The sequence below is a fragment of the Pseudophryne corroboree genome, chromosome 5 (assembly GCF_028390025.1).
Source record: "Pseudophryne corroboree isolate aPseCor3 chromosome 5, aPseCor3.hap2, whole genome shotgun sequence".
In the NCBI taxonomy this organism is placed as follows: Eukaryota; Metazoa; Chordata; class Amphibia; order Anura; family Myobatrachidae; genus Pseudophryne; species Pseudophryne corroboree.
In genome coordinates this window covers 564,798,174-564,813,783 of record NC_086448.1, presented here as the reverse complement: position 1 = coordinate 564,813,783, position 15,610 = coordinate 564,798,174, and the positions used below count along the sequence as shown (strand labels likewise).

General features: G+C 45.8%; 1 protein-coding gene across 2 annotated transcripts in view; it reads right to left on the bottom strand.

Moving 5' to 3' along the window:
• The window catches only part of SLC66A2 (solute carrier family 66 member 2), a 244,054-nt gene that overhangs the window by 173,626 nt on the left and 54,818 nt on the right, over nt 1-15,610 (bottom strand). For both annotated transcript variants that reach the window (XM_063923296.1, XM_063923297.1), the window contains exons 2-3: nt 13,555-13,894; nt 10,877-11,010 (exon numbers count right to left, since the gene is read on the bottom strand). In XM_063923296.1, coding sequence (XP_063779366.1) covers nt 10,877-11,010; nt 13,555-13,757 — 337 coding nt within the window. In that variant the 5' untranslated portion in view covers nt 13,758-13,894. The remainder of the gene's footprint in view (nt 1-10,876; nt 11,011-13,554; nt 13,895-15,610) is intronic.

Below are 15,610 nucleotides of genomic sequence, written 5' to 3'. Positions count from 1 at the left end.
CAGCCCGTATTTACCCTGCAGAGAAACAAAATAACCCACCAAAATCTATAACTCACTGCACGTGTTACATCTGCCCCACCTGCAGTGCAACATGGTTTTGCCCTTTAGTGTGCTTTTTTTTTGTTTGTTTTTGCAACAAACCTGAATAACCCCCTGTATTAGTATTTTAGAGTCTGGACTGGTCATTACTTTGTCCTTTATCCAAGGGATTTTGCACCATTCACAAACATTGATCATTTTAACACTATGTGAGATTTACCTTAATATATGCATTTTACCTAATGTACTAAAATAATAGTTTGGATGTCTTGGATAAAACAGATGTATCTAGCGCAATAAACAGCATACCAATGTAAGTAAGGGTGTAGTACTGGTGACCGGCGGTCTCCTGACCGCCGGTCAGCTTACCGACGCCGGGATCCCGGCAGCATACCGACGCCGGGATCCCGGCGGGGAGGGGCGAGTGCAGCAAGCCCCTTGCGGGCTCGCTGCGCTCACTACGCTGCGGGCTCGGTGGCGACCTGCGGTCGCCACGGGTTCTATTCCCACTCTAAGGGTGTCGTGGACACCCACGAGTGGAAATAGTCCATGTTGGTCAGCATGCCGACCAACGGGATAGTGAGCCGTCGGGCTCGTGGAGGAGGTCATGTGACTGTCGGTCAGCTGACCGGCGGTCACATGAATACCACCCGTAAGTAATTGTCTCACTCTCCTCACTAGACACTATACCCCTGCTGCCCCGTCATTTGATCCACTGGCTCCTTGCCCCACTAAGAAAACAGTTCAGACTCACACTCACTTATAGCCTTCAACCATTCATCTCCTCCCTACATCTGCAACCTTTTCCCCCAAACACACTTCCTCCTACATACTTTTCTCTGCCAATAGCCACTAAATAAGGGTAGCCATCATGATTTGTAGGTCTGAATACCATGGTTTCCGTAGCCAATCTTTGGTCACTTAGATTATGCAGATATCTTTCTTTTTACTTTCTTTAGTAATCTCAGCAGCATGGCTATCAGAGGGAAAAGGTAAATACAAGGGTAATACCTGGGATCCACCACGGTGGGGACAAGTAATGCTGCAGGATCTCTTGGTAAGTGTGTACGCACAAGCTCGTTCGTTCGGCCAGATTGATGATCCGTTAGCCAAGTGTGTACCCAGTATTACAATAGAACGAAAACCTTGAGTTTATTACAATAGCCGTATGTTTAAAAAAAAAAACACATTCTATTTAGCCATGAATTCAAGATAAAAAAAAACAAGAATTTACTCACCGGTAATTCTATTTCTCGTAGTCCGTACTGGATGCTGGGACTCCGTAAGGACCATGGGGAATAGCGGCTCCGCAGGAGACTGGGCACAACTATAAAGAAAGCTTTAGGTCTAACTGGTGTGCACTGGCTCCTCCCACTGTGACCCTCCTCCAGACCTCAGTTAGGATACTGTGCCCGGAAGAGCTGACACAAGAAGGAAGGATTTTGAATCCCGGGTAAGACTCATACCAGCCACACCAATCACACCGTATAACTCGTGATACAATACCCAGTTAACAGTATGATAACAACTGAGCCTCTCAACAGATGGCTCAACAATAACCCTTTAGTTAAGCAATAACTATATACAAGTATTGCAGACAATCGGCACTTGGGATGGGCGCCCAGCATCCACTACGGACTACGAGAAATAGAATTACCGGTGAGTAAATTCTTATTTTCTCTGACGTCCTAAGTGGATGCTGGGACTCCGTAAGGACCATGGGGATTATACCAAAGCTCCCAAATGGGCGGGAGAGTGCGGATGACTCTGCAGCACCGAATGGGCAAACTCTAGGTCCTCCTCAGCCAGGGTGTCAAACTTGAAGAATTTAGCAAACGTGTTTGACCCCGACCAAGTAGCTGCTCGGCAAAGTTGAAGAGCCGAGACCCCTCGGGCAGCCGCCCAAGAAGAGCCCACCTTCCTCGTGGAATGGGCTTTCACTGATTTAGGATGCGGCAGTCCAGCCGCAGAATGTGCAAGCTGAATCGTACTACAGATCCAGCGAGCAATAGTCTGCTTTGAAGCAGGTGCACCCAACTTGTTGGGCGCATATAGGATAAATAGCGAGTCAGACTATCTGACTCCAGCTGTCCTGGAAACATATATTTTCAGGGCCCTGACTACGTCCAACAACTTGGAAGCCTCCAAGTCTTTTGTAGCCGCAGGCACCACAATAGGTTGGTTCAGATGAAACGCTGATACCACTTTAGGGAGAAACTGGGGACGAGTCCTCAATTCTGCCCTATCCATATGGAAAATCAGATAAGGGCTTTTACATGACAAAGCTGCCAATTCTGATACACGCCTGGCCGAAGCCAAGGCCAACAACATGACCACTTTCCACGTGAGATATTTCAAATCCACGGTTTTCAGTGGCTCAAACCAATGTGACTTTAGGAAATCCAACACCACGTTGAGATCCCAAGGTGCCACTGGAGGCACAAAAGGGGGCTGAATATGCAGCACTCCCTTAACAAAAGTCTGAACTTCAGGTAGTGAAGCCAGTTCTCTCTGGAAGAAAATCGATAGAGCCGAAATCTGGACCTTAATGGAACCCAATTTAAGGCCCATAGTCACCCCTGACTGTAGGAAGTGCAGGAAACGGCCCAGCTGAAATTCCTCCGTTGGGGCCCTCCTGGCCTCACACCACGCAACATATTTTCGCCATATGCGGTGATAATGGTTTGCGGTTACTTCTTTCCTAGCCTTAATCAGCGTAGGAATGACTTCCTCCGGAATGCCCGTTTCCTTCAGGATCCGGTGTTCAACCGCCATGCCGTCAAACGCAGCCGCGGTAAGTCTTGGAACAGACAGGGCCCCTGCAGCAGCAGGTCTTGTCTGAGCGGTAGGGGCCATGGGTTCTATGAGATCATTTCTTGAAGTTCCGGGTACCAAGCTCTTCTTGGCCAATCCGGAACAATGAGTATAGTTCTTACTGCTCTTCTCCGTATTATCCTCAGTACCTTTGGTATGAGAGGAAGAGGAGGGAACACATAAACCAACCGGTACACCCACGGTGTCACTAGAGCGTCCACAGCTATCGCCTGCGGGTCTCTTGACCTGGCGCAATACTTTTCTAGCTTTTTGTTTAGGCGGGACGCCATCATGTCCACCTGTGGCCTTTCCCAACGGTTTACAATCATTTGGAAGACTTCTGGACGAAGTCCCCACTGTCCCGGGTGGAGGTCGTGCCTGCTGAGGAAGTCTGCTTCCCAGTTGTCCACTCCCGGAATGAACACTGCTGACAGTGCTAACACATGATTTTCCGCCCATCGGAGAATCCTTGTGGCTTCTGCCATTGCCGTCCTGCTTCTCGTGCCGCCCTGTCGGTTTACATGGGCGACCGCCGTGATGTTGTCTGACTGGATCAGTACCGGCTGGTTTTGAAGCAGGGGTTTTGCCTGACTTAGGGCATTGTAAATGGTCCTTAGTTCCAGAATATTTATGTGCAGGGAAGTCTCCTGACTTGACCATAGTCCTTGGAAGTTTCTTCCCTGTGTGACTGCCCCCCAGCTTCGAAGGCTGGTATCCGTGGTCACCAGGACCCAGTCCTGTATGCCGAATCTGCGGCCCTCTTGAAGATGAGCACTCTGCAGCCACCACAGCAGAGACACCCATGTCCTTGGAGACAGGGTTATCAGTCGATGCATCTGAAGATGCGATCCGGACCACTTGTCCAACAGGTCCCACTGAAAGGTTCTTGCATGAAACCTGCCGAATGGAATCGCTTCGTAGGAAGCTACCATTTTTCCCAGGATCCGCGTGCAGTGATGCACCGACACCTGTTTTGGTTTTAGGAGGCCTCTGACTAGAGATGACAGCTCCTTGGCCTTCTCCTCCGGGAGAAACACTTTTTTCTGTTCTGTGTCCAGAACCATCCCCAGGAACAGTAGACGTGTCGTAGGGACCAGCTGTGACTTTGGAATGTTTCGAATCCAGCCGTGCTGTTGTAGCACTTCCCGAGATAGTGCTACCCCGACCAACAACTGCTCTCTGGACCTCGCCTTTATCAGGAGATCGTCCAAGTACGGGATAATTAAAACTCCCTTCTTTCGAAGGAGTATCATCATTTCGGCCATTACCTTGGTAAAGACCCTCGGAGCCGTGGATAGACCGAACGGCAACGTCTGGAATTGGTAATGACAATCCTGTACCACAAATCTGAGGTACTCCTGGTGAGGATGGTAAATGGGGACATGCAGGTAAGCATCCTTGATGTCCAGTGATACCATGTAATCCCCCTCGTCCAGGCTTGCAATAACTGCCCTGAGCGATTCCATCTTGAACTTGAATTTTTTTATATATGTGTTCAAGGATTTCAAATTTAAAATGGGTCTCACCGAACCATCCGGTTTCGGTACCACAAACATTGTGGAATAGTAACCCCTTCCTTGTTGAAGTAGGGGTACCTTTACTATCACCTGTTGTGAATACAGCTTGTGAATTGCCTGTAACACTGCCTCCCTGCCTGAGGGAGTGGTTGGCAAGGCAGATTTGAGGAAACGGCGGGGAGGAGACGTCTCGAATTCCAGCTTGTACCCCTGAGATACTATCTGAAAAATCCAGGGATACACCCGTGAGCGAGCCCACTGATTGCTGAAATATTTGAGACGGGCCCCCACCGTACCTGGCTCCGCCTGTGGAGCCCCAGCGTCATGCTGTGGACTTAGAGGAAGCGGGGGAGGACTTTTGCTCCTGGGAACTGGCTGTATGCTGCAGCTTCTTTCCCCTACCTCTGCCTCTGGGCAGAAAGGACGCGCCTTTAACCCGCTTGCCCCTATTTGGTCGAAAGGACTGTACCTGATAATACGGTGCTTTCTTTGGTTGTGAGGGAACATGGGGTAAAAATGTAGACTTCCCAGCTGTTGCTGTGGAAACGAGGTCCGAGAGACCATCCCCGAACAACTCCTCACCCTTATAAGGCAGAACTTCCATGTGTCTTTTCGAATCTGCATCTCCTGTCCACTGCCGAGTCCATAACCCTCTCCTGGCAGAAATGGACATTGCACTAACTTTGGATGCCAGCCGGCAAATATCCCTCTGTGCATCCCTCATGTATAAAAGTGCGTCTTTTATATGCTCTACGGTTAGCAATATAGTGTCCCTGTCTAGGGTATCTATATTTTCTGACAGGGAATCTGACCATGCAGCAGCAGCACTGCACATCCAGGCTGAAGCAATAGCCGGTCTCAGTATAACACCTGTGTGTGTATATATAGATTTCAGGATAGCCTCCTGCTTTCTATCAGCAGATTCCTTCAGGGCGGCCGTATCCGGAGACGGTAGTGCCACCTTCTTTGACAAGCGTGTAAGCGCTTTATCCACCCTAGGGGATGTTTCCCAGCGTGACCTATCCTCTGGCGGGAAAGGGTACGCCATTAGTAACCTCTTAGAAATTACCAGCTTTTTATCAGGGGAAGCCCACGCTTCTTCACACACTTCATTTAACTCCTCAGATGGAGGAAAAGCTACTGGTAGTTTTTTCTCTCCAAACATAATACCCTTTTTTGTGGTACCGGGGGTAACATCAGAAATGTGCAACACATTTTTCATTGCCTCAATCATGTAACGTGTGGCCCTACTGGAAGTTACATTAGTCTCATCGTCGTCGACAATGGAGTCAGTATCCGTGTCGACATCTGTGTCTGCCATCTGAGGTAGCGGGCGTTTTAGAGCCCCTGATGGCTTTTGAGACGCCTGGGCAGGCACAGGCTGAGAAGCCGGCTGTCCCACATTAGGTATGTCGTCAAACCTTTTATGCAAGGAGTCGACACTGTCGCGTAATTCCTTCCACAGCACCATCCACTCAGGTGTCGACCCCGCAGGGGGTGACATCACATTTACAGGCATCTGCTCCGCCTCCACATAAGCCTCCTCATCAAACATGTCGACACAGCCGAACCGACACACCGCAAACACACAGGGAATGCTCTGACAGAGGACAGGACCCCACAAAGCCCTTTGGGGAGACAGAGAGAGAGTATGCCAGCACACACCAGAGCGCTATATAACACAGGGATCCCACTATAAATGAGTGTTTTCCCTTATAGCTGCTTTTTATATATCAATATATATATATATATATATATATATATATATCTCAATATATATATATATATCTATATATATATATCTATAAATATATATATCTATAAATATATATATCTATATCTCTATATATATATATATATATCTCTATCTATCTATCTATCTATCTATCTATCTATCTCTATCTATCTATATCTATATATATATATATATATATATATATATATATAGCACGAAACTGGCAGGCTCGGCACTCACTTCTGGGCGCTGATTACTTGCTGCGGTGCCCTCTGGGAATGTTGCCATCCAAATGTAGTCACTATAAAGCAGCGGCACTCAGCAGTCTGACGTAGTGGAAAAAAAGCCTTTATTGCGGTCCTACGCCGTTTCGGGGGTAAACCCCGTCTTCAGGGACAAAACAGTACATGTACTGTTTTGACCCTGAAGACGGGGTTTACCCCCGAAACGGCGTAGGACCGCAATAAAGGCTTTTTTTTCCACTACGTCAGACTGCTGAGTGCCGCTGCTTTATAGTGACTATATATATATATATATCCTTGTTACACGGCACTCACTGTGTCCACAGCTGGAGTTGAAAATGATGAAGAAGCCGGTGCCTTCCGATGGTTACAGTGTGCACTGTGTCCAATAATATATTCGGCGTGTAGGCGGCACTCGTGGCATGAAATAAAACAACAGACGCAAGTCTTGGTTGCTGAATCAACGTTTCAATGTTAAGTAAACATTTTCGTCAGGATGAAAATGTTTACTTAACATTGAAACGTTGATTCAGCAACCAAGACTTGCGTCTGTTGTTTTATTTCATGCCACGAGTGCCGCCTACACGCCGAATATATATATATATATATATATATATATATATATATATATATATATATATATATATATATATATATATATATATATATATATATATATATATATATATATATCCTGCGCCTAAATTTAGTGCCCCCCCTCTCTTCTTTACCCTTCTGTAGTGTTCAGACTGCAGGGGAGAGCCAGGGAGCTTCCTTCCAGCGGAGCTGTGAGGGAAAAATGGCGTCAGTGTGCGGAGGGAGATGGCCCCGCCCCTTTTCCGGCGGACTTCTCCCGCTTTTTCTGGAATACTGGCAGGGGTATTTTTACATCTATATAGCCTCTAGGACTATATAAGATGTAGATTTGCCAGCCAAGGTGTCATATATTGCCCTCAGGGCGCCCCCCCCAGCGCCCTGCACCCATCAGTGACCGGAGTGTGAGGTGTACATGAGGAGCAATGGCGCACAGCTGCAGTGCTGTGCGCTACCTTGGTGAAGACCGAAGTCTTCTGCCGCCGATTTTCCGGACCTCTTCATGCTTCTGGCTCTGTAAGGGGGGCGGCGGCGCGGCTCCGGGAACGAACACCAAGGTCGGGTCCTGCGGTCGATCCCTCTGGAGCTAATGGTGTCCAGTAGCCTAAGAAGCCCAAACTACCACCTGTTAGGTAGGTTCGCTTCTTTTCCCCTTAGTCCCTCGCTGCAGTGAGTCTGTTGCCAGCAGATCTCACTGTAAAATAAAAAACCTAAATATACTTTCTTTCTAGGAGCTCAGGAGAGCCCCTAGTGTGCATCCAGCTCAGCCGGGCACAAGATTCTAACTGAAGTCTGGAGGAGGGTCATAGTGGGAGGAGCCAGTGCACACCAGTTAGACCTAAAGCTTTCTTTATAGTTGTGCCCAGTCTCCTGCGGAGCCGCTATTCCCCATGGTCCTTACGGAGTCCCAGCATCCACTTAGGACGTCAGAGAAAAGAAAAAAAAAGACAGCATTGCAGGCTAAACAAACAAATTCAGACAGCACACCAATAATACATGTTTCAGGTCCAAGACTGGTGCTCTTTACAATCATTTATTTGAACTTGTGCTGCCATGTCCTCTATCCATTTAACTTGTGTGTTCACAAGCTAGGAGCATCAATGCTGGTCTGTGACAAATGTAACTGGACACAAAAACGAAAGTGTTCACAAGTTTTTATCTGTAAACGGTTTTCTTTTCTTCCCCAAATGTAAACATCGCTCTCAAGGAATAAAGCCTTAAAATATAACAATGCTGGTATGATGAGACATTCAACAAGTTCATCAGAATTGTATGTAAAGAGATTTCAAAAACTAGTCACACAACTATGCAGCATGGACTACAATGAAATGGCCAGATGGGTCTTGATCATTCCTGAGAACGATCCACATGGAATCAATCAGAACCTTTTTTGGCCGTGCCAAAACATTTGATATCTACAGTAACTACTGTTAGTTTCTTTATGTGGTTACCTGGCAAGCTCATCAACAGAGCTACATGATGACCCGGTTTCCCATACCAAGCACTGATTCACTGTATCTATTTTATGGGTGTGAATCATTGGGTCGACTATAATTAGGTCGCCAGTCAATAGGTCGACCCCATATGGTCGACATACATGGGGTCAACAGGAAAGATCGACAAGTAAAAAGTAGACACCTGAAAAGGTCAACATGTATTTTTGTCTGTTTTTGTGCCATTTACCATTTTAAACAAAAACGTGACTGCTTCGCTCAGCACACTTCAGGCAGGTTACTATTCCCAATCTTAGTCCATGTGGATGGTAAATTATTAAAAAATTGAAAAACATAAAAAAATAAATTAAAAAAACCTTGTGTCGAACATTGTCATGTCAACCATCTTAACTTATTGACCTTAAGCACTGTCTACCTTTTACATGTCGAAATTTTGATGTCAACCTTTTGTACCTATCGACCATATGGGGTCGACCTATCATTCGGTACCCCTATCTTACATGGCCATCCACATTGCCAAACTTTACTTGTTCTTTAATCCACCTATGTACTTATATTCTAACAAATGGACTTTACTGTGTCCTGAATGGATGTTTCCAGGAGGCAGCTGTGTAACTCTGTTTGGAGTATAATAACAATTTTAATTAAAAGAAGAAAAAAAGTAACATTTTCTAGAAAGAACATTTAAACATTTATTATTTTCCAATGTCTTCTTTCTTCTCTTTTTACTGTTTTATTTCTGATCATGCCTGCCACTAACAAACTAGGACTAAATCAAGTATGACCCATAGACTCAAACAGAACAATGCCTATTTAATTATAGGTGCCCTATGTGGAATATCTGGTTGGGAACTCAGTCCATTGTGTGAAAACCCTAAAAGCCAAGGAAAGGCATCTGAACTATTGTATTGAAATAAACCCCCTACAGGTTAACAAAAATGTATAATGTACATTTGACAGTGTTATTTCCTTCTAAGAAGCACAATTACTATGACAGTTGTATAACTAATCATAGTTATCCATATTATACCTATGTATTTCCACTTTAATCCACAGATTACAATCCCTACCATTTTTCTGAAGTGCAGAGACTAATCTGTGACATTCTAGTGATCACTAAAAAAAGACAGGTACACGTGAAGCAATCCTGCAAACACTACTGCAATTGTATCCGGTGTTGCAGAGTATTTTTTTTCCCTTGCTCCCCCCCCCCCCCCCCTTTACCCTCATGTCTCACTAGCTCCTCTCTATTTGCCCATTCTAACTCTCTTCCTTGCTTTTCTTTCCTTCTTTCTCTCCCCTTTTATTTTTACTTCCTCAGTTCTAAGTCTCAGTGTCCCTTACCCTCCGCTCTCTGCCTTTCTTTTATTCCACCCCCACTGCCTTTTTTCTCATTACGTCTGTGTACCTTTCTCTGTTTCCTGTACAGCTTATTTACTTTGTGCAGGCTGTGTGCAGTGCAGACATGGCGGCGTCTGATGGAGCCATCCAAATATGAGGAAAACCACAGTGATCAACAGCATATTTAATTATCCATATTTACAGTGTGACAGAAAATGGCTGGGTGTGCTTGGCAAGCTGGCCAAAGGTGTTAATCGTAGCACCAGTATGTACCTTACTGATGGCAGTGGTGAGTGGTGGGTTTGCGTGGAAGAAGCAGGCAAGAGACAGTCATTTTACCTACCATCCCTGTCCACTGCTCCACTTCCTGTACTGTACCACCCACTCCCTCTCTACCCTCTCCTCTATTCCCTGTGCTCTGCTCCGCACTGCCCCCCCACCGCGACCACCATCACTCTGTTTTGCCGCCTTTTATACCCCAGCCATTGGATGGACGGTGCATGCCCCAGCTCCCATTGCACGTCCAGTCCATGTATGACATTAAACAGACTTTAGAGGATTATTATATAGATGTTTACAAATTTATATGTGAAATTTTCTAAGGAGGGAATGTTCAGAATTACATATAGGCTGGCAACACAATATCCTACTGTGAGAAAATGTGCACAGGTACAGTCACCTAAAAGGAGATGCCCATCAATTTTTTTTTTTTTTTACCCTTACAAGCCTCTGTGCCAATTGTGCTTAGCATATTTTGATAATGGAGGAACACAGATTAAATATTTAATAACTAATAAAAATAAGATCTCTATAAATTTGGACAGACCGCTCCTTTAAATGGCTTCCTCTTGTGTTTTTTAAATATCCTTCATCGTGATGCTTGAAACATTATTCAAAAAGTTCTGCACACTGATCGTAAAAAGAGGATATACTTATAACCTATATGAATAAAAACAAATACAGATTAAGTTATCAGAAATGTTGCTTAACAGTGAGTAAGGTAGGCCTTCAGATGCTGTCCATTGCTAGTGACCTGCAAATCCAAGGATGTTTTGCAACCGTAGTATAGCAGATGAATGAGAGGCAAAGGCTCTGCATACAATTAATATAGAGTGTATATTCTATATTGCCATCACTAACCTGTAAACAAGCGGCGCCTGGTGCTCACGTCAGTTGCAACACGCACTTCTGTGCACAGCTTCAGCATCAGGAGCATGGTAACAATCATAATGATACTCTGCCACAGGAGCGGGGATTCAAAGTGACGGCCAAACCTGAAAGGAAAGGAAAATATTACAGTGTTACGCTAAGATAGCAAGCCATACTCAAGAAATTATAGAATCCCATTTAAATACTGTATATACTCGAGTATAAGTCGACCCGAATATAAGCCGAGGCACCTAATTCTACCACAAAAACCTGGGAAAACTTATTGACTCGAGTATAAGCCTAGGGTGGGAAATGCAGCTCTAGCCGTACACAGCCCTCAGTGCCAGATATGCCCTCATACTGCCAGATATGCCCTCATACTGCCAGATATGCCCCCACAGTGCCAGATATGCCCCCACACTGCCAGATATGCCCCCACACTGCCAGATATGCCCACAGTGCCAGATATGCCCCACAGTGCCTGATGTGCCAGATATGCCCTCATGCTGCCACATATGTCCCTCATGCTGCCACATATGACCCTCATGCTGCCACATATGCCCCTCATGCTGCCACATATGCCCCTCATGCTGCCACATATGCCCCTCATGCTGCCACATATGCCCCCTCATGCTGCCAGATATGCCCCCTCATGCTGCCAGATATGCCCCCTCATGCTGCCAGATATGCCCCCTCATGCTGCCAGATATGTCCCCTCATGCTGCCAGATATGTCCCCTCATGATGCCACATATACCCCCTCATGCTGCCAGATATGCTCCCTCCCCAAGTGCCAGGTATGCCCCACAGTGTTGTTACTTACCCCTCCGTCGATCCCGCGCTGTCTTCTGGAGGGACACGAAGCGCACAGCACGCGCCTCTCCTGTGTCCCTCCTGCATCTTCGGCGGCCGCGGCAGGTCTATTAAAGGAAGTGCCGGTTCGTGATCAGAGGTCACGAACGGGTACTTCCTGTAATAGAACCGCCGCTGCTGCCGCCGGAGGTGCAGGAGGGACACAGGAGAGCCGCGCGCTGTGCGCTTCGTGTCCCTCCTTCACACTGCTCTGCCTCTGCCTGTCACTGACTCGAGTATAAGCCGAGGTGGCTTTTTCAGCACAAAAAAAAGTGCTGAAAAAGTCGGCTTATACTCGAGTATATACGGTAGTTGAAATATTTCCTAAGGTTAACATTTGCAATTCATGCAGGTATATTGCTTTTACCATAATCATTAATAACAGTTACTTATGCCAGCGCACTCCGATGCACTTTATAATTGGGAACAAAATAGCAGTAAAACAAGGGTGTGACATAGAAGATCTACAGTAATTAGACAGTCATTAGGCCGACCCCATATGGTCGACAGGGTCAAAAGGTCAACACAGAAAAGGTTGACACAAGTTTTTGGGTGTCATTTTGTATGTTGTATCATCTGTGATCACAATCAGTGTAAACGTGTACCCTCACAGGCCTGCTTCCCTCGCCACGCTTTGGGCAAGGTGCCTTGCTTTGCTACCGCTGCCCTCGCCAAAGGTAGCAACCATGGATGGTAAATCAAGCAAAAGTTGAAAAATGTGTGATAAACCCCCCAAAAAAACTTGTGTCAACCATTGTCATGTCGGCCTTTTGAACCTGCCTACCTTTTGCCTGTTGACCGAATGCATGTCGACCACATGGTGTCAATGCATTGGGTATGGGATCCTGGCGGTCATAATTCCGACCCCAGCATCCCGACTGTTTAAAATGCAGACAGGGGTGTAGGAAGCAGCTAAGCCTAAACCTGTCCCTTGCCCCCAACTCTCCCTCCCCACAGCCTAAACCTTACCCTCGATTCCGCAGCCTACCCCTAACCTCCCTTCCGAGAAGCCTAACCTTAACCCTCCCTCCCCACAGCCTAAACCTAACCCTCCCTGGGATACTTACATTCGGGATCCGGCCTGTCCGGATGCCAGTGTCAGTATTCTGATAGGTGCTGGGGTTCCGGTGCTAGCATTCTGAGTGTCGGGATCCCAACTACATCCCAGTGTCGACTTATTGACTGTCTGTCTATACATGAGCCAAAGTGCCATTTCAGGAGGGGGGTGGAGCTGGGCAGCGTTTCCAAAAATGGGGCATCCATCTTTGAATCACTCCCAAAGCAGCGGTGCTAAGGCATTCATCTCTGAATCAGGCCCTCTGTCAGATTTGGCAGCTATTCCACACTTGGTCTAGCACCGACAGGACACCATTAGTGCAGATGAATAAATTCCACATACTGTACAACAGCAGATGCATTCATCTTCCAACTGCACTTATGACGTTAATGTTTACTTGTCTCCTCTTAACAGGACAATTTAACTCCAAAAGTGACATTTGCATGATATACTGTGGTGTGGAAAGGTGACACGATGCTCTAAGAGGACACATACTCAATGACCTCCTCCGCCCCCTATCACACACACATCCCCAATCATGCAACAGTGTACATGTCACCTATGCGGGCATGTAAGCGTTCTAGGAGAATATCTCTAGACATTGTAGAGCTAGGCGGTCACTCCATCCTCCTCCCTGGACAGTGTAATAAACTAATGAGGGAATTAATTCTAATTATTTATACTAAACCAGCACTGACACAGTATGATGGATATAAGCATGACACCTGGGATCAGGTGACATATAAATAAGAGTAACTTACCAAAACAGTATCCGCAATATATTTGCTACTAATAGCATAAGACAAACATAAACGGAGAATCCTTCTGCATTTTCGGTTCTTCTAATGTCCCTGTACTGGGGTATATATGGCACTATTCCCCCAAAGATCATGGCAGCTGATGCTCCCCAGGAAACAAGCCGATGTAAAGCGACAACAAGCCACTCTGTCCCTTCTTCGTCCATCGTGGCTGAGGACCAGTGTCTCAATTCACGGCTTGGTCCAGCTCCTACCCATATAGCAGAGTCTCTGTGTCTGGATTATTTTGGTGTATTCAAGCACCACCAAACCTGTGTAGGGACATTATATCCCATTATGATGCCTGCAGAAATAGAAGAAAATTAGTTAGGAAATAATACTTCAGATGTTCATCAAGAGCTTCTTTAAGCAATTGATGGCATTATCTAGTTCAAAAAAGTTGTACTCTCCCTAACACCCACTATCAAGTCGCCATCACAGCTACAGTGTTCTAATGTACACGCATCAGCATGGCATCCAAACAGATTCAGGCCATTAGCATTTACTTAGTTTAGAATGACAGGGCAAATAAAGAAAATGGAGCACTATGCCTCCGAAAATTCATCAGCTAATGGGTAGGAAATGTTATCATTAACAATAATTTTGATACACGTGGCAAAACTTACTCTTTAAATCGAAAACAAAAAAGACACACACAAGCTGAAATTAGTTCATGGGGGAGGGGTCCATTGACCTAGTAAACATGACATGTTACAGTCTTCCAACAACACCTAGTGACCATATAACATAGTTAATCAGACAGTGGGCCAAATGTAATAGAGTGAGAGTTTCAGAAAGTGAGAGATTTGTAAGGCTTTGCAGTTTTTTTTAAAGTGGCAATCATTTACACAGCAAGATTAACCTGGTTTTGCAGTGTAAATGATTGCCACTTGAAAAAAAACAAACTGAAAAACCTTATCAAATCTCTCACTTTCGGAAACTCTCACTCTATTACATTTGGTCCAGTATATACAAATGGCTTGTAAACATTTATATACTGCAGATGCAGAGATCAAAAGGAAGACACATTCAAATTTAAAATTATGTATTAAACTTGTACAAAACTCCACAGGCATATAAATAAAGCAAAACCATATTTCTTTACGGCTAGTGCTGCATCACAGAACACAGCTTCTGCCGTTAAGCTGGGTACACACTTGTAACAAGAGAAGAAGGGATTTGTCTTGGTGTGGCGTGCCTGAAGATAAAAAAAAAAATAGGATTTTAATACCTACAGGTAAATCCTTTTCTCCTAGTCCGTAGAGGATGCTGGGGACTCCAAAAATACCATGGGGTATAGACGGGATCCGCAGGAGACATGGGCACACTATAAGACTTTGAATGGGTGTGAACTAGCTCCTCCCTCTATGTCCCTCCTCCAGACCTCAGTTATAGGAACTGTGCCCAGGGAGACGGACATTTCGAGGAAAATGATTTTTGTTAAACTAAGGGTGAGATACATACCAGCTCACACCACAAACATACCGTACAACTGGATTATCAGGAATACCAGACAACAGTATGAACGAAAAACAGCAACAAGCTGAACATAACCGATTCACAACCTTTGTGTAACCGAAAACAACAACTAACAACACAGCTGCAAGTAACGGTCCGCACTGGGATGGGCGCCCAGTATCCACTACGGACTAGGAGAAAAGGATTTACCGGTAGGTATTCAAATTCTATTTTCTCTTACGTCCTAGAGGATGCTGGGGACTCCAAAAGGACCATGGGGTCTATACCAAAGCTCCAGACCGGGCGGGAGAGTGCGGACGACTCTGCAGCACTGATTGAGCAAACATGAGGTCCTCATCAGCCAGGGTATCAAACTTGTAGAACTTAGCAAAAGTGTTTGAACCCGACCACGTAGCCGCTCGGCACAGTTGAAGTGCCGAAACCCCTCGGGCAGACGCCCAAGATGAGCCCACCTTCCTGGTAGAATGGGCCTTCACTGACTTCGGCAATGGCAATCCAGCCATAGAATGAGCATGTTGAATCATATTACAAATCCAACGTG